Below are 19,570 nucleotides of genomic sequence, written 5' to 3'. Positions count from 1 at the left end.
TCAAGTATTGTATTACTTTTTTACACTGTATAAAGGCAGAGGCATGTGATGCATACGACGCACATAAACTCCCCACTTCTCATAGACCTATGAATCTATGTCGATCTAAGTCTTTTGATGCATGAGAAAGACTTTACAAACAGGTTTATTTTGCTTAAGATTGTCTGTTCCTGAGACGAATAGCAGGATGACATTTTACTTCAAACAAACTGACCATTTTGGAGGGTGCAATGATTCATATGGGAGTTACTGCTTAAGGAAATTTATTCTTGTGCCGGAATGAGATGCTGTAGCATCCCCTGCCCATAAATTGTTCCTAAAACAGTTTTTAACTATTGTCTGTATCTGGCATCTGTAATATGTGTAATTTGTCTGCACGAGACGTTCATTAAATCTTGCTGTCGCACTCCAGAATGAGGTACAAAAGTTTTATCCCAGTAAATACACTGTTCTTCTTTTTATTTTGTGACCCAGTGACTTGTACCCATAATAGTACTCCGAATACTTTATTACTGCCTGGATCCAAGCCTGGCCCTACTATTGCCAAATTCTCTGTATCCTCAAGTGGCTCCAGTAGCTATTTCTAACTTTACAAGTGCAGCCAGTGGATGACAAGTGGGGAGTAACACTTCATATTACAAATACAACAGATGGCTGAGAGCAGATATGGCTTATAAGCACTGTGGCACTGTTAGTGAGGGCTTTTGCTGCCTGCTTTATCATCAACGATGGTGGCTGGCTGGCACTCTGTGTCAGCAGTGGAGACAATGGCTCTGTGTGTGTGTGTGTGTGTGTGTGTGTGTGTGTGTGTGTGTGTGTGGCTGTCTGCTGTGCTCAAGCCCAGCCAGTATTTATTTAAAACCCCAGAGCTATGCTTTACTTTAACCCTCCCTGTTTACATAGGTTTCATTCCACACACACACACACACACACACACACACACACACACACACACACACACACACACACACACTGCATCATTATGAAGGCATGCAAGCAGTTTTGCTGCTATGAGCGAACAGGGCTGTGCTCCACTTTGATGAATGACTCTACTACTAACTAGATAATATCTGTGTGTTTTTTGTTAATCTGCTCCGAGGCTCTCTTCCAAGCGATTAGATGATAACAAGCTCCACTCGGGCTACTTGCGTTGTGCTGTATCAACTTGTGTTGCCTTAAATGATTCTGGTCACAGCAAGATAAGTTCAAGAGGCAGAATAAGATAAGAAATATGATACATCCTGTAATATTTCAGAGGAAATAGTTTTGTTATCATCTAGACAAATGGCATCCAATCCACGGGCTCAAACGAACACAATAGTGTGCATATTCTCATTGAGTTTGTCAGTGCCATACTCGTAGCTGTGAAACAGGCTTGTTTTTCTAAACAGTATCTCATTTGTTCTGGAATATTCAATATTTGCTCCTCTGACTCTAATCTCTTTTGGGCACATTGCATTTTGACAATTTGCCTGAAAACCCATACAAGCAGGAAGTCCCTTTTGTGTAAACTCATCTGCACAGTCCGTGGATATTACTCATTAAATAAAAGACGCTTATGCATAGTGTGGTTGTGTTGCTAACAGCTGCTACAGTCTTTTTCTGTGCTTTAGAAGTGCTGACTTCTTCTCTCTCTCTCTCTCTCTCTCTCTCTCTCTCTCTCTCTCTCTCTCTCTCTCCCCCCTCTCTCTTTAGATCATTCTTTCTGGCTGTACAGCTCCTGGGACAGGAACTGCTGAGCCTAAAGAGATAGTGATTTCGCACACTGCAAAATGTAAAATGAGTGCACTCAGTCATATTCCCCTGTTGGATAAGCAGATTGAAAATTTGGGATTGAAAGGAGGGATTGTGGCGGAATGCTGAGGGCTTTTCCCCCCTGCATTTTAAAACTTCTATCTTGAGAAAACAATTAAATTTTAGTTTATATATTATGCATATACAGGGTTCTCAATCATGGCTTTCCTTATGTAAGATTAAATTTTGTGTCATTTTCACACAACAATTCACACATTTTCCTCCAGGGAGGCAATAACTCTGATCCTGTTGGTCATATGATATGTTTTAAAAGAAATATTGCCCAGAATACTTCACTACAGGTGAGCGTGTCCTTAACAGAGACCTGCAGCTGAGCTCATCCACTTACATAGATGCAGTGACCAGAGAGGCCTCTGTGAAGGAGAAGAGGTCGAACTGAGGTGAGGTATCCTGGCTGCACACTGTTTGTACTGATTGGCCCTGAATGGTTTTACAGTTGAAAGCTTCAGGAGTTGTTTACAATGTTAGATGAGTTTAATCCTGGCTGGCTTACCGGTGTTTATGCTCATATGAACCCTGGTCTTGAACTATTAGATTGACTTATACTTCCCATGTGTATAATACATACAGCAGAATTAGAAGCTGGATAGAAATAAAACATCTAAATATGTTCAAATGAAAAAACCAGTGCAAATAAGGCGCGGGTCATCTGTCATTTACTGCTCTCCTCCTGCCAAGTGGGCACCCTCAGGGACAACAGGCTAATTTAATTGGACGCAAACAAAACCAGGCAGCAGCAAAGTGCCATGCAGACAACCGTCCCGGTAATCTTGGCTTTTCTGCATCTCCATTTCTGTGTTACATAATCACAAACACCTAGTGTATACTCATTATCATTCCATTTCCATCCGGACCTTTTTTGTCTGAAGGCAGGCTCATTTGTTAGAGATGCTCTCTGCAGTTTGAAATAACAGCATAAGTAAACACACAGGAATGCGTGGAGATGTCATACATAATGGACACATTATGCACGAGCTGTGTGTTTCTACAGACTGTCCACAAGCATGCAAACTTAATGCACGGTCACACCCAATCATTGAAATGTGTCCATGTGCTCAAGAGAAATGAATGAAATATCTTAAAAATGTCTATTATTATTGCTTATTTTAGCTACTTCATTTTTGAAAACAGATGTGGTGTACATTTTTGATCATATTTTCTCATAAATATCTCTATTTTACATTTTTATATTTCATATTTATGTTTCTTGATTATGCATCAATATACTAAGGCAAAGTCCTTGTGATGTGAAAACTTACTTGTCAGCAAACCTAATTCTGATTCTAATTTTGATAAAACATATTTTAGCTCTTATTTCATTATGTAGTTTAATTGTTCTTTATTATCTTTACTTAAACTTGCGTTCTTGCATGCAATTTCAAATAAAGATGATAAAGTAATACCAAGCATTCACCAAGATAATTTCAGTTATTTCTTCACCTCACGTTTTACTGAAAGCTAAAAGAGCGTACACAGGTTGAACTGCTGCCTCAGATCTCAAACGTCTAATGGTGTAATTATAGAGTCATTACATGCACTCTTTTACCCAGTGTCAACCATAGTGTTAAATTATGGTTGTTTTTAGGTGAGCATGGAAAAGTCGTTGAATAAGAAAGAAAAACACAAGGTATCGCTATCATCCCTCAACCTCTTAAGTAAGTGCATTATAGTTACTCCCTTAATTACAATCTGCTCTTCCAAGAACGCATCAGAGCTCCTTACACACAGTGAGTTATTGAACACTTGGTGGCAATATACAGCATAATGATATGAATGAATAAAACATTTAAGGATATTATCTACACTCTAAAGTGTTTAATTCTCTGCTTTCATAAATTCTTGATGAATATGGTAGTGAGATGGAGATCCTCTTGTAGGAATTAATAGGTCAGAGTTTCTCAGTTGTGGGGTCAGGAGCCTACATGGGGTTACTATAATGAATAAAAGATAGATATAAATCCATTAGAATCACAGCAGGCTTTCTGAACTAAGAAATTGAGCCTTCCTCCATGCTCCTTTAGAAATAAAGACATGCCATAGATTAACATGACTTGTATGACAAACTGTGGGCCAGATACTGTTAAGAAACCCAGAATTACACCAGCTATATTTACTCACACACACTCACAGATGCTATAGCCAAATTACAATTCATAAATCCATACACTACAATGTCTCCACTGTAGATGTGTTTAGTATTTAGTTTAGTATTTGATTTCCCTGCAACATAATAATTGGTCAGAACCTGGTTTGCAATCTATTCTGCATTGTATGAGGGTATCATATCTCATGCAGAGTGTGTCCACAGGTTTAATCAAAGTGTTTTCCTTGTTTGACCTCATCATAACTGGCTATGAGTAATGGTTCACTGCACAATCATCCCGTTGCAAAGACATGCTCACAAAACTCGTATCCTTACACTCTTTGTGTTGGAAAGTAGGACAGGATCTTTCCTAAATAAACCTCCCTCCTCTCTCTCCTGCAATGACCTGTTACATTTGATCAAACTAATCCTGCCTTGTGTAAGCAGGTAGAGAGATTTCACCACAAGAGGATGATAAATGCATAGTCAGAGCAGCACAAAGATAATAGAGATGTTTTTTTCTCAGACGCAGCTGTTTGGCCACATCCCAGCTATCGTCTAGCTGCCACTCCTGAGATGAGAGCCGTAGATGCATAGGCATCCTCCACACAGAGGTCGTCTCACCCTGCCAAGTCTGTCTAAATCCTGTCTCCCTGAGACTGAGTGAGGAGGGACAACAATAGCAAGACGAATACAATCTATTCTGTACTCAAGTGTTGGTGACAGCGCATCTGTTTTGTCTTTGTCACGCACATATTCCACAAGTCAGACAAAGCCAAAAAAGACCCAGCCACCCTTCCTTCCTCTCCTCCATCGCTTCTCACTTCCTCATATTATTTGGCTGTAACCCTGTATGTCTTTGCTACATTGTCATTTATCATATCGTCTCAAGGGTTCACAGATGCCATCACATTTCCCCCCCCGATCATGTCAAGTGGGTGCTCGGAAACTCCTTGTGACAAAAGTGTCGCCTCAACCTTTGAAATCCAAAAGGCCCCCAGGCTTTTTTTAAACAAGCAATGTTGTCTGGCTGGCAGCTAGCTCAGCTGCGACCAGTCACCTCCAGTCAATGCTTGGCAAGGGGATAATACAGTCCGACACAGCACTGGTGTACACTGTGGCATCCTGATTGTTGATGGAGCAATTTCAAAATAATGCAAAATGTCATCAGCCATTTGGTTTATTTGCGGTATATTTCTAGCTTAGACCTGGACAAGAAATAGAAACAAAGAAGCATTTTACTTTGTAAAGATGTACTTTCATTTGTTGCCAGACCCTTTATTTTAATAAAGACATGTAACATTGTAGATACACCATGCACTCCTGTTATCATAGTTGTCAACAGCCTTTTCCTAATTGTATACTGACAGCAGACAGATGCAGCAGGTTGGCTTAATGAATATGGAAACCAACCTTGACCCAGCAGACCAATGTTCGAATCTCCTGCTGAAATCTCCCCAAACAAGGCTCTAAATCCCCACCAGCTTTGTTCTGGTCTGACCATTGTAAAGAAAAATATATTCAGACCCATAGATAATCACCTCATTATTACCCCTTTTCACTTAATTTCAAACACATGCAATCATATAGTTTTTAATACTATAATCTAATTTGGTTCCACTGGGCATTTTACAGTATTCATGCTGCAGTGCTGTTAAGTTATGTCTAAATAACTTTGGGATTAATATAACGTTCATAACCAAGAAATAGGCAATCAACGAGGCCCTAATGAAAACATCCTGTTCTGTGATTACCTTCTGCCATCTAGTGTTCATTACTCAGCAGCGCACTTTGATGAGTCAACCCCCATTAATGTTTGCTTATCGTCGACATTCAAATTACTTTAAAACCTGCTAGAAATAATAAAGATGATTGTATAAGATTTAACATGTTAAACATATTCAAATATCACCGCTAAAGTCTTATGGTCCACATATAGACTGGATGCGGAACCTTTGTTAGGACGGGGCTGTTTAACTCCAACCACATTCGCAGCAACGCCAGAACTGCAGCTTTCAAGATGGCGGCGCCCGTAATGGAAACATGCCATGTAGCTTGTTGTGCAAACAGGACACCAAATGCTGTTTCTTGGAGTCGTGGCGGGACCATTGCCTTTGGGACATGTAACTCCGTGGCTCTGTACGAGCCGCAGGTAGTAAAATCTGTCTCATGTCGACCGTAACGCTCGCTGTTGTTGTTTGTCACAGCTAACTGGTAAACGAGCATCATGAATGTGTGGATAAACGTACAGTGGGGCAAAAAAGTATTTAGTCAGCCACCAATTGTGCAAGTTCTCCCACTTAAAAAGATGAGAGAGGCCTGTAATTTCCATCATAGGTATACCTCAACTATGAGAGACAAAAAAAAATCCAGAAAAACACTTTCTGATTTTTAAAGGCTCTATTCGCAAATTATGGTGGTCAATATTTGGTCAATAACAAAAGTTCATCTCAATACTTTGTTATATACCCTTTGTTGGCAATGACAGAGGTCAAACGTTTTCTGTAAGTCTTCACAAGGTTTTCACACACTGTTGCTGGTATTTTGGCCCATTCCTCCATGCAGATCTCCTCTAGAGCAGTGATGTTTTGGGGCTGTCGCTGGGCAACACGGACTTTCAACTCCCTCCAAAGATTTTCTATGGGGTTGAGATCTGGAGACTGGCTAGGCCACTCCAGGACCTTGAAATGCTTCTTACGAAGCCACTCCTTCGTTGCCCGGGTGGTGTGTTTGGGATCATTGTCATGCTGAAAGACCCAGCCATGTTTCATCTTCAATGCCCTTGCTGATGGAAGGAGGTTTTCACTCAAAATCTCACGATACATGGCCCCATTCATTCTTTCCTTTACACGGATCAGTTGTCCTGGTCCCTTTGCAGAAAAACAGCCCCAAAGCATGATGTTTCCACCCCCATGCTTCACAGTAGGTATGTTGTTCTTTGGATGCAACTCAGCATTCTTTCTCCTCCAAACACGACAAGTTGAGTTTTTACCAAAAAGTTCTATTTTGGTTTCATCTGACCATATGACATTCTCCCAATCCTCTTCTGGATCATCCAAATGCTCTCTAGCAAACTTCAGACGGGCATGGACATGCACTGGCTTAAGCAGGGGGACACGTCTGGCACTGCATGATTTGAGTCCCTGGTGGCGTAGTGTGTTACTGATGGTAGCCTTTGTTACTTTGGTCCCAGCTCTCAGCAGGTCATTCACTAGGTCCCCCGTGAGGTTCTGGGATTTTTGCTCACCGTTCTTGTGATCATTTTGACCCCACGGGGTGAGATCTTGCGTGGAGCCCCAGATCGAGGGAGATTATCGGTGGTCTTGTATGTCTTCCATTTTCTAATAATTGCTCCCACAGTTGATTTCTTCACACCAAGCTGCTTACCTATTGCAGATTCAGTCTTCCCAGCCTGGTGCAGGTCTACAATTTTGTTTCTGGTGTCCTTTGACAGCTCTTTGGTCTTGGCCATAGTGGAGTTTGGAGTGTGACTGTTTGAGGTTGTGGACAGGTGTCTTTTATACTGATAACGAGTTCAAACAGGTGCCATTAATACAGGTAACGAGTGGAGGACAGAGCAGCCTCTTAAAGAAGAAGTTACAGGTCTGTGAGAGCCAGAAATCTTGCTTGTTTGTAGGTGACCAAATACTTATTTTACCGAGGAATTTACCAATTAATTCATTAAAAATTCTACAATGTGATTTCCTGGATTCTTTCCCCCCAATTCTGTCTCTCATAGTTGAAGTGTACCTATGATGAAAATTACAGGCCTCTCTCATCTTTTTAAGTGGGAGAACTTGTACAATTGGTGGCTGACTAAATACTTTTTTTCCCCACTGTATGTGTTTGTTTGTGTGCTTAGTAAACACTCCGTTTGGTTTTACTTCAGGAGAGAAGAGTTGTCGCTGTGCTGAATGGACACACGGGCAGAGTAAATGCTGTCCAGTGGGTTCACAGGGAAGACTGTGGTGAGTGTGCAGAGGGAGGAAACTGATGCACCTGTCAAACAGCTGGATGTGATCTATTTAGTTTAGTATCTCGACCATTTGAAAAAAAAATCCCTTCCGTTGTGGCTTTAAAAGACCTTTTGCTGCCACCAATAACCTCTTGGCATATACACCATATGGTCAAAAGTACACTGACACTGGACACAGGCTGATAGCAGGGATTTGTTGCCATTGGTGATGCAGGCTACTGATGCTGAGCAATAATCTTGGCTCATATTTGGTGTTTCAGTTCATCCCAAAAGTTGCTGGATTGGCTTGAGGTCAGGGCACGGTGCAGTTCTTCCACACCAAACCTGTGAAACCATTCTCCTTGGAGCTCAGAAAGTCTTGCACAAACTGTTGCCATAGTTGGAAGACCACATTTGTCAGAAAATATAACTGTACACTGTGCACTTAGATTTAGCTTCATTGCAATTAGCTTGCACAGCCCAAACTATGAAAACAGCCCCAGACAGTGTACTGAAGTACTTTTAACCATACAGGGTATCTTAATTTAACTGTGTTGTTATTGTTGTTGCAGCTCCAGAGACTTGCCTCGTCTCAGGAGCCTCAGACAATCGTCTCATCGTCTGGGAGGCTCAAAATGGGAAAGTAAGCCATCCGTTTCATTGGACTGTGTTTCTGACTCAAAGCCTTTTGCCTCTTGTTAGAAATGTCTGCTAATGTCTGTGCTCTGCTGCCTCCAGTTCACCCAGGCAGTGGAGTGTAAGGGCCATACTGGTCCAGTTTGTGCCGTGGATGCCATTTATGTGAAGGACTCAGAGATCCTGGTGGCCTCCTCAGCATCTGACTCCACTGTCAGACTGTGGCAATGCAGTAAGGCTAGAGAAGGTAAGAGGCGCTGGCAAATGCATTTAAGTGTCAGTCTGTAGAGTTGCTGTGTAGCACTACTTTTTTGCCATAATAATGTTGGATGTCTTCTTGAGACCCTTCCTCACAGAATGGGGACAGTTCAATCAAAGAGTGATTTTATCTTCTCAGAGTTTTATTTTAGTAATTTTAGAGACATGAAGCAGTAAAACTGTACAGTGTGCTGCAAGAAAAAAAATCGAAAAAAGAAAAGAAATAATGAAATATCTAAAAGATGGACATGCATACAAGGAATAATTTTATGAGCCATTAGACTCATGTTGTGTCCCCAGCTCCATGTTAGAAGCCAGTGAGGTTCCCTCTTTGATATTGTCATTAAGTTTATTTTATATTTATTTAAAAAATACTCCCTAAAAGTCAGCTTTAAAATAATGGACAAAACTGATTCATTTTCTACCAGCATTTGCACTTTTCTGCAGATGGAATCAATCTATTTTTATCCAGAGAGTAATAGACTTGCACTATAATTGATCAGTAAAAAAATCAGTTTTATTCATTCTTTTACAGTTAGACTAACTGCCCCCTAGTGGCTGCCAGAGCACATTGCAATGTTTACAAACAACATGTTAATTTGTCTGACATCTGCAGTGCTGCAGACCTGTTAAGGGTGCATCACATCTATGACATTGTGTTTATGTTTTTACACACACGTACAGTAGACTATCTCAGTTTAAAAGCACAACAGATATGACTCTGCATACTGTGTCATCGGTCCTTGCAATGTTTTTGACAGAATCACAACAACCATGTTAATTATAATATTGCTACAATTTCTTCACTTGATTTAACATCAGAGGTGTTCCAAACAGTCATCCATACCTACTGTCCCTTTTGTTCAAAGCTGTCGCCCGTAACAGCTTCCCTTTGGTGAGAGTTTCATCCACCTGTCAGTGCAGATGAATACTGATGCTGCTTGACAGTCATGGGAATTAAGCGTGTGTAACTGCGGACCGGGCATAACCTTTGGGTGTATTCCCAGACAAAAATACTATCTGTTATTTCGCTGACTGTATGCAGTTTGCTTGAAATACCGTCTCCAGCCCTCTACACAAATGCGGAGGCAGAGAAAAAAAAAAGATCTTTTGGAAAATATTTCACACAAACAATCATAAGAAGTATTTTCATGTGCAACTCTGTTCGTGCTAAAACCAAAAGCCATATCATATTATTTTTCAATTGTGCAGCAGAAAGTACAATTTCACGTGCATGTATGTTCCTCAGCTGAGTGCCTCCACACCTTATCGTATGGCAGCAGTTTCATGATGGATGTCTCTCTGGCACTGTTGCCAAGCAGCAGAGGTAAGCCTAAGCTGTTCCTACATAGACATCCTTTACATTGTGCGCCACACACACACACACACACACTCACTCGCACACACAGACATTTTTCCTCTCGTGCCATCCATCTCAATTTGCGCCACTGCTTTAGTGCCTGTAACCGAATGTCATATTAAAAATGCAGCCTGCGTTTGAAGTGTCTCGTTTCGTATCACCTCTCTAGCTTACATGCCTTCAGTCTGTTTGACGCTGTTCCTCATCCTTCCCTTCCACCTCGTTTATAAAACCTAGATCCGGATGTTAATGTATGGAACCTGCCATATGTGTGTACTTACATGACTGTGTGAAAACCTTATTTTCTTACAGCTCCCATACTGGCCTGTGGAGGTGATAACTCTCAGGTGCATCTGTATGTGCAGTCCAACGGACAGGTGAGCTCAGATCGATACTCTCTCAGGGGAAGCACATTTATGCATTCTGAGCCAACTCTTTAATTTGAATTCCTTAATTTGAAGTTTGAGGGCAACATTTGACCTTTTTTTAACAGCTCCAGAAAGCCATGTCACTCCAGGGACATGAAGACTGGGTTCGTGGAGTTGAGTGGGCATCTCTTGGTGAGTTTGCAGTAATTGTTGTGTTACTGTCTCAGGAGTAGAAACTGTTTTTAATTAACTATTTATATCCCAGATTTTGTGTGTGTATGAGAGAGAGGGAGAGGATGAAATTTGGTACACTTGCTTGTTTTTGTATTCTGAGAGCTTGAACTTGTGGTTCTCCATTCTCTTTGGTTTATCTTGAAGAAACCTGCAAAGCTGGATAATGTTTGAAAAAGTCAGATAACATGTGATTGGCTGAAGGTGGGAGGAGATTTCCAGCCAAAGCAAGCACATTTTGACTTTCTTAAAGCAAAAAGACAAAGTTCTCTTTTTAGAGCATTGAAAATAAAAGCGACTGTGTCTCCAGATTTTAATCCAGTTATTTTGACTCCAGCTTCACTAACCAGTGTGCTATTCACAGCATTGTGATGACACTTGGCAATGCATGGATCCAATCCAGGCTCTACTGATTGTGTAACTCTCTTGAAGGGCACTTCATTACTGCACTGTTCTGACTGTGTAAAAGCTATTTCATCTCCTTAACCAGCCCTCTCCACTGGTGTCTCCGTCCCACTCACAGTCTATGACCTACTCCATGCTGCCAAGCTACGAGCCAGCAAAGTGACAGAGAGAAGTTTGTTTATATGAAATATCCCCACAGGCATGACAAAACCCTCTCTCCACTCTGATAGTAGTTAAATAAATCACTCTGTTCTTTCATGACTTGGCAGATGGCAAATTGCAGCACTAGAAATGCAGTTTATCATAGCTGTTAAACACAGGGATTCAGAGCATTATGCTATTTTTTGTTTGTTTTTGAGTTGCTATCTTTATCCGTTTTCTAGATCACACTTTCCGTCAATCATAGAAATAGAATAGCAGCACTAATACAACATCAGCTGGTCATGTGTTGCCAACCATGGTTTTTAAGCAGATCATTATTTCTCTTAATTAATTCAAGAATTTAAATTAATTCTCAAAACTAAATAATACAGTCAACAGGTGTCACATACTTTTCTCCTGGTTTTAACCCCTCATTCAACATAACAATCACTCTAACTAAGGGACATCACAGTTATTATTTTTTTCCTGAAGGAGGGGAGAAGGGAGGGACTCTTTTTGTACTCCCTAAGTCTATTTTATTTCTGCCACTCCTTCTAAGATCAAATACTTAACATCAAAAAGAGAGCTTTCATGTGCATCGCGGGTCATAAAGGTGCATTTTACATGCCAAGGATCAATCCTGTCTCTGTACCACAGCTTTGCTTTCTTTATCACCATCAGACAGGTAGCTAATGCCCATTTCCTCCACTCCATAAACTGATCTGAACACACACATTATCATTTGTTGTTTCACGGTCAGTCAAACATTAACCAAAACAGGGAGAGTGTTGTTTACATGCATCGCTTTGGCTGTAAAACACCAAACCCGCTGTGCATAAAACAAGAGCTTACCGGCGGCGCAGCATGAGAGCGCGTGCCATGCGCAGCTGTCTCCTTCTCTCCTGTGCGTGTGTGAGCAGCAACTTTAAACATTTACTGACAGAGATTGACTTTTGGTGGCGCTCGGTTTTGCTCAGCAGGGAAAAGTTCCCTCAGAGTCTCCAGCTGTTGCTCCAAAACACACCTGGTTAAAGTTCTTGGTTAATGCAACTCATGTAGCTCGATTGGTTTAATTATGACAGACATTCATACACCTAATCTCACGCAAAACAGTCAGATCTAATTTGTTTGAAGTTGCAATTTGGAATTCAGGGCTGAGACAAAAACATGACGGTGCTCAAGCCCCCCACATGCCACAGTTGGTGGTTGTACCCTGTGCCACGTGTGCAGCAGGCCCAGATTGCCTTGATAAATATTAAAATGTGGTTGATGAAATGGTGTGAATGTTTTGGCCAAAACATAGCACACCAGTTGCTTTTCTCTGGTTCTCCAGAATATACATTCTTTTTCTCTATTAATGACACCACTTGTTTTTGTATTTCAGTCCATGGCATTACGTGAATGACAATTTATGCACATTTCTAATATAATATGTGATTACCTTAACAAATGGATGTAGATGTGTTATACAACGTCAAGATAATACTTCACTTGTTTTTTTTATATGTATAGTCTCCTCCATAATAAATGCTGCAATGAAAAAAAGGTAAACCAATTAAAAACATGCTGCAATGAAAAAGAAAATAGTTCATGGAATTGTAGCAAATTGAAGTGGCCAGTATCTGATGATCCTGTGTGGCAAATACCTCCTGTCTATACTGTAACAGCACTGATGAGGGGCAAAAAGTCACAAATGCAAGTAGTTTAGTCAGAGTTTAAAGCAAACAGCAAAACAAATCATCAGCACTAAATTATTATACAAAGATGAACAAACAATGACGGCCTTCCACCTACCTGTTCCAGCATCCAGGAGGCCTTAGGTGGTAGCAACAGAGGATTTATTACGTCTGTTTATGTTGGCAGAGGACAAACTGGGCCAGTGGCCATTGGGCTAAACCTGACGCGCATAATGAGACGGGCGGGGGCACTCAGAGATAGTGGCATGTGCACTGTTTACCACCTGTCTGTGCATATTTGGCCTGCTGTCTTACTGGCCATGTCACAGTCAGCAGAATCCTTCTATAATGCCTTGATAACAGTTCTAACAAATAACTGAAGAAAACAGTCTGCTGGATGGGTAGATAAGCAACTGTTTGCAAGCATTTCCACCATATCAAATTTCTAAGATGATAATCTATCGACGTGTAGTTTAGAGCTTTTTGCACTGCCCCCCCACTCCAAAAATTAATTTCATGCAGGATTAAGTTTTATTAACGTGAAGTATATTAAGAACTAAACTTCACACGACTGTTCTCAAAGTAATTATATATTTGATAATAAGACACCTCTCATCAAAGCACCGCAGGAGGATAAATGACAAAAAGGCAGTTTTGATCAGTTTGGTGATAGGGTAGTTTAGGAGTAAATGTCTCTCAGTCAGGGCGGTTTTCAGGTTCTCTCTCTGACTCGTTCAGGTGGGGAGCTGTTATTAGCCAGCTGTTCACAGGACTGTCTCATCAGAGTGTGGAGGCTGTGTGCCAAGTCTGGGACAGACGCCCGCACAGAGGACGACCGCACCATCATCAAAATGAAAGAGGACGTTTTTGAAGTGAAGGAGAGAGGTGAGCGGGCCACGCAGGCTTGGTTATAAAAAGGGTGCTAATTACCCAAATGAAGAGACACGCTTTTTGATGGTTTAATGGCACATGGTGGTTACTGACCTCCACAGAGAACTAAGCGTGTGTTTACCTTTATCATTGTAACGTGTACTTCATTGGTTTTTAATGGAACACTTAGAGTAAGTTGGCTGCAAAAAAGCAAAAAAAAAAAATCTGTACCTCCTCAGTTAATCAGCTAGCTTGTCTGATGTTCACAGCACAAAACTGACATCATGATAACTGTCTTCATTTGTCCTCTATCTTCCTGCTACAGACATGTCCGCAGTATTCGCTGTGTCTCTTGAGACGGTCCTGGCAGGCCATGAGAACTGGGTCTATGGAGTCCACTGGCAGCCTCCTCTCTACAGAGGTAACCTAGATTAAAAACCAAGGCAGTGATCGGTCATTATTCACAAAATTTTAAAATAATTGGCAGTAGGTTCCTGCTGAAACCTCTAAGTAGTACTTTTCAAAAAGTAAAACATTTTCAGTCAGAATCAGCCTTAGTTCCCTCTGAACACTTCAGTCACTTATTCTGGTTCTGCAGCCTGTGGAAGTAAATGGATTGGCTTGCATGCTAAGCTGAGAGACATTGCTTCTCTCCCTTTGTCTTACCATGCTATTTCTTACAAAAGGCAGCAAGAGACAGTGACAATTTCAAAGAAAAAAGTGTGAATAGTTATTGGCTTAATTAGTTCTCAAGGGAAAGGCTGACGGATGTGCTAAATCTCTTTAAACTCTGTTTGCCTTAAAAGCCTATTACATCAAGATCACTTCACACCCATCCCAGCTTTTGTGTACATCACACATCATTATGTTTATTTATTTTAAGTAAATAAAGCTGCACAATTATGCGGCAATTATGCAGAGTGCAAAGGTTGTTGCAATTATTTTTCTCAGAATTGAGATCACATTTTTGACTTGATTAGTTTTCTGTCTTTACAAATAATATATTTATTATCATTAAGCACAAATTATATTGTGACATTATACCATGCATCCAACTGTGTTTGTGAAGACCAGTGTACTGACTGCGCCTGTGATTGCTGTGTCTTTTTACCTGTAAACACATGTAGGAAACACACAATTTGATGCATCAGAGCACGCGTCCTAAACACAAATGTGTTCAGTACCATATGTTACCAACTTTAATACATTTTGGAGGCAAAAGCATGATTATTGCTACTGTTCTGCCTTAAAATTGAATAATAGAAGGCTTTATATAGTGATTCTAGAGGTAACTTTGAAGGCTTGTGAGATGATTAACAAGGATGAGTAATGAAAAAAACAAGGACAGCGCATGTGAGGAGATATTGCTTTGGACCATAAGAAGAAAAAAAAAAACGCCACCTAATAACTGGCTGTTGTCTGGTGACCAAAACTCCAGAATGAGTTATTCAGTGTCTCTTTGTCACCCCCTGCAGATGGCGAGTTGCAACAGCCTCTCAGTCTGCTCTCTGCTTCCATGGACAAAACCATGATCCTCTGGGCTCCTGAGGAGGGATCTGGAGTTTGGGTTGAGCAGGTGAATTTTGACTTTAACACCAGGAGAGTGTAGGCTCATGTGCAGACCCTGCACACACACACACACACACACACACACACACACACACACACACATATATGCACATGGTATCAATCACACACAACCACACAGACCCACACACCAATTTCCCACTCTATTTCTGCTAGCGTCCCTTTCAGTAGCTCTTGACATGATCCGGAGCTTGAGCCCTCCCCTAGTATTCTCTCTCCTGCTGTCAGTGCCCCTGCATCGGTTTCCACTCTCCCTGACATTGAGGTGTCAGGAATAGAAGTGATAGACAGTGATGAAGAGGCACTGAGCCCGGTGCACCACTGTGAGTTTAGACAAGCTGAGGTTGTCCTCCCCCATCTTCCCTTCTATCACTCACTCAAACTGAACCCCCTCTTTTACAGCCCATTCCCCAACACATCCGACGGGATGAAGAGGCTGGTGGGAGACATGGCATAGCCTCTCCCTGCGCCGCCTTTCTCCTTATTATTTTTTGCCTCCATGATCTGTCTTTCCCTTTCACTCTCCACTCCCGCCTTCTGTCATTTTCTTTCTCCTCTCCCGTCTCGTCTCCCTCTCTCACATTATCTCTCCCCTGCTTTCCTTTAGCTCCCCTCCACCTCGTCTGTCTTAGCTCCCAACAGCTGCTGTTGTGCCAGAATGGGGCTAAATTTAACACAAGTGTGGATGACGAAGAAAAAGCAGTTCTCTGCCCATCTGCCCCACAGCTTTTTTTCTTTTTTTTTCTAAAATCCGACTGGCAAATTCTCAGGTGGTTCAGGAGTACCTCAGAATACCTCTCCACGTTCATGACAGAAGCACAGAAACACACACTCATGGGCACAGTTGGCACAAACACAGGCTCACATATACGCACACACACGCCATTGCACAGGAATGGCTCATCTCGCCATGGCAGGCACCTTGAGTGTGATCAGTTACATTTTTGCGCCTTTGATCTCGTCATTCACATCCACAGTGACGAGCAACAAAGAGCACAGAAAAGAGCAACAGTGAAAGTCTTGATTCTCCTCTCTGACAAAGGAACAATGATTAGAGCCTGAAGCCAGCGTGAGTGTCACATACTCTTCTACTTAATAGACAAAACTGGTCAGTGACAATCACTGACCAAAAAAAAAAACCTACCTGAGATAACAATCTCGTTGAATATATAAGCATATAGCATCATCTATCCTCTCAATTTCTATTTTTTTCTGACCTGTTTTTTCCCCTTCAAATAAAAGAGCCAAACTCTTTGAACTGACAGATTCCCTGCCTACAAAGGAAGCCTAACCTCTGAAGCTCTGTCACACACACACACACACACACACACACACACACACACACACAAACACACAGATGCACATTTGCAACAATGAAACGTCAGCGAATTAGACTGTATTTACATTTTTGTCCTATCTTTACACGTTAGACTGAATTAAAGGCCTTTGGTCCTTTCTGAGTGTTTTCCGTCATATGAATCGGCCACACAAAGGCTTTTCTGCAGGATGCAGGAAGTTTTTTGCCAAAGCCATACCACAGATACCACAGTACTAAATGGCCAGCCATGTGTATCTTAATTAGCCAGTTTTTACAAAGAAGTGCTCCACTTCCTCACACTGATTAGAGTAATTGGTGAGATTTAATGGAGAGCGGGGTTAGCGGTGGGGTGGCCAGAGACCACCGCTGCGTAAAGCACAACTTACTAACGAGACACACTGGTAATTAACATCTCAGACTGACCACAGCGGGCCATTACAATGCCTGGAGGGATTGTCAGTTTGTGTGTGTGCATGTTTTGAGAGATAACCTACTTTCAGACCTCGGGCTGTGTACTCTTACACTTGACCGCATGGCAAGTCGAGAAAAACCCACTAAAACCAAAGGAGTTCATATTTTGATAATCGTGTGTATGTGCATGCTGTCATTGAATACTGTCTGTTAAAGAGTAACTTAACACAAGGCGGTGTTTTTCTGCCCTCTCTTGCTGCCCCGGGGTCCACCTTTACTGCAGGAGGGTGAAGAGTTAAACCTCTGGAGGTCAGCAAAGACATGAGCAAAGACATGATAATTAAGTTACTCTCTAACATTAACCCTTTTGAGTTTATGCAGTGCTGGAATGACTAGTAGATTAATGGAAAGACAGCAAGTTAGTTACATCCAGTGGATATTTACTGGCTCTAGAGCTGTTGTTCAATTGAAGAACTGATTAGATAAATGTATTACTGTTTACTGTAAAGTAAAAAAAAAAAAAAATCAAACAGCCCTATAGTAGATAATTGTCTGCCAGATGAAGCATTTTGCATCATCTAGTGGACAACGAGCTTGATGACAAGCAGGAGACACTGAGGAACTTTAGTCATTGTTCATTTTCATATACTACCGACACTGTAATGCTACAAAGCCAGTTAAAAATCAGCAGCGAATATCTTTAATTGTTAGCTAGCTGGTGAACATAATGAAGCATTTAACAGCAAAAGAGCCAGTTCAAGCCAGCCAGAGGTTAAGTTAGCTTGATCATTTTTGTTTTCTTCTTAATTGATTGAAAGAAAATCAACAGCTCAATAGATGATGAAAATAATCCTTAGTTGCAGTCCTCACTTTATGTTGTACATCTCAACATTAAGTGAAATTGAGGGGAAGAATACTCTCAGTGTGTCGTTCAGTACTTCAGCCTGAAAAGTTGATTTGAAAGCCTGTACTCCACACTGTATGGGTTTTTCCCAGCTTGGTTAAGCTCATTCAGCACTCAGAACCCTTTTTCTCTCCTTGCAAGAATGATATATGCCTTCCCTTCTTTGCTCTCCTTGTTCTATTCCTCCCTCATACCCCTACTGGCCAGCGATAAGGCACGCTCTGCATCCATATTGTTCCCCCTCTCGTAAACAAGACAGATGACGGCTTTTTGCCTCTGCGTTTTTGCATGATTTACGGCGGGCGTTTGTGTCCAGAGTTTTAGAATCAATCTGCTTAATGTTGCATCTCATTCTCTCTCAATCTCACCATCTATGTTTCAGCCCGACTGTCTCTCTTTCCTCTCTGTCTGTCTCTCTCTGGTATGGATCGTGCCATTCAAAGTGAAGGCATGCCTTTATCGCTGTCATTAGTTCCGCTGTGTTTCAGCCTGCAGACAGGCATTATTTTGAAGGTCATTGATGACCAAGGCAAGCTCCCTAAGAAGACGGGATGATTGAGGACACTACCTTACTGCCGCATACAGTGGACAGACATAGAGACGATATGCATGTGCCTCTGCTGACGTGTCGTGTGCAGCCTTCCAACTCAAATGTTTGTTTAGCATGCAAATGATGCATGAACATTCTTGTGCATACATTCTCCTCCAGTATGCCCGAGGTCACCGCTGCAACTTAACGTGCACTCACTCTGCCAACACGTTTTAGGAAAAAGATAACAGGCTAAGCTGTACATCTTTCCAGATTTTAATCATTAAAGTATGAATTTAGCACTTCTCATATTTCCTCACAGCCAATGTCCATACAATATCACTTAAAGCACCAGCTAATTAAAGATGGAGCAGATATTTTATAGCTGTATCTGGATACAGAGCAAAGTGCTGCTGAGGGAGCAGTGTAGAGCTCTCTAGGGCTGGTTCTGCTGCTATCGATTTAAATAGATCTCCCCTCCGGGCCCAGTTTACCTCCAAGGCCTTGAGGCCTGATAAAGCTTTTAATTGTTTGAATTCCTCATGGCAGTGAGACGTTGACCTGGTCAACAGAATACTCTGAGAGCTCTTGACTAAATAGTTTGTCTTTGACTTGTTAAGTATTATTAAGAAGTTTAAACTCACAAGAGCAAGAAGATAATGAGGAAGAGTTCTGACAAGACGTAACTGATAGCTGTGAATATAAAGGTCTCTTCATGCAGGAGTACAGACGTCGGGCTCATGGTTAGAATTATTCTGTATTATTCTGATTTTAAATATTTTGATTTTCCTCATTGTTTCAAGTTATTTCTGTCTAGTGCCATAATCCTACTGATTGAATCCTGCTGGTTATGCAAGCAACAGGATGAGATATTAATATTGTCATGTTTTTTTTTCTATTTTAGTATGTAATTTCCGTTCTCTATGGATATTAATGTCAGTCAAAGGATGAATGAATACAGATTGTAATTCAGGTTTCACATTTTTAGAACTAATTAGAAGCTTTTTATATTTCACATCAGGG

The 19,570-nt window shown here is 41.3% G+C and overlaps 1 protein-coding gene across 1 annotated transcript in view; it reads left to right on the top strand.

Moving 5' to 3' along the window:
- Positions 1-5,918: 5,918 nt before the first annotated feature.
- elp2 (elongator acetyltransferase complex subunit 2) overlaps positions 5,919-19,570 on the top strand; it is a 33,413-nt gene continuing 19,761 nt past the window's right edge. The window contains exons 1-10 of the mRNA XM_070846183.1: positions 5,919-6,050; positions 7,788-7,866; positions 8,426-8,496; positions 8,592-8,736; positions 9,997-10,074; positions 10,420-10,484; positions 10,601-10,667; positions 13,667-13,813; positions 14,124-14,219; positions 15,274-15,374. Coding sequence (XP_070702284.1) covers positions 5,919-6,050; positions 7,788-7,866; positions 8,426-8,496; positions 8,592-8,736; positions 9,997-10,074; positions 10,420-10,484; positions 10,601-10,667; positions 13,667-13,813; positions 14,124-14,219; positions 15,274-15,374 — 981 coding nt within the window. The remainder of the gene's footprint in view (positions 6,051-7,787; positions 7,867-8,425; positions 8,497-8,591; positions 8,737-9,996; positions 10,075-10,419; positions 10,485-10,600; positions 10,668-13,666; positions 13,814-14,123; positions 14,220-15,273; positions 15,375-19,570) is intronic.

The sequence above is a fragment of the Pempheris klunzingeri genome, chromosome 16, assembly GCF_042242105.1.
Source record: "Pempheris klunzingeri isolate RE-2024b chromosome 16, fPemKlu1.hap1, whole genome shotgun sequence".
In the NCBI taxonomy this organism is placed as follows: domain Eukaryota; kingdom Metazoa; phylum Chordata; class Actinopteri; order Acropomatiformes; family Pempheridae; genus Pempheris; species Pempheris klunzingeri.
Note: the sequence above shows the minus strand (reverse complement) of the source record. Positions and strands in the feature narration are given on the sequence as shown.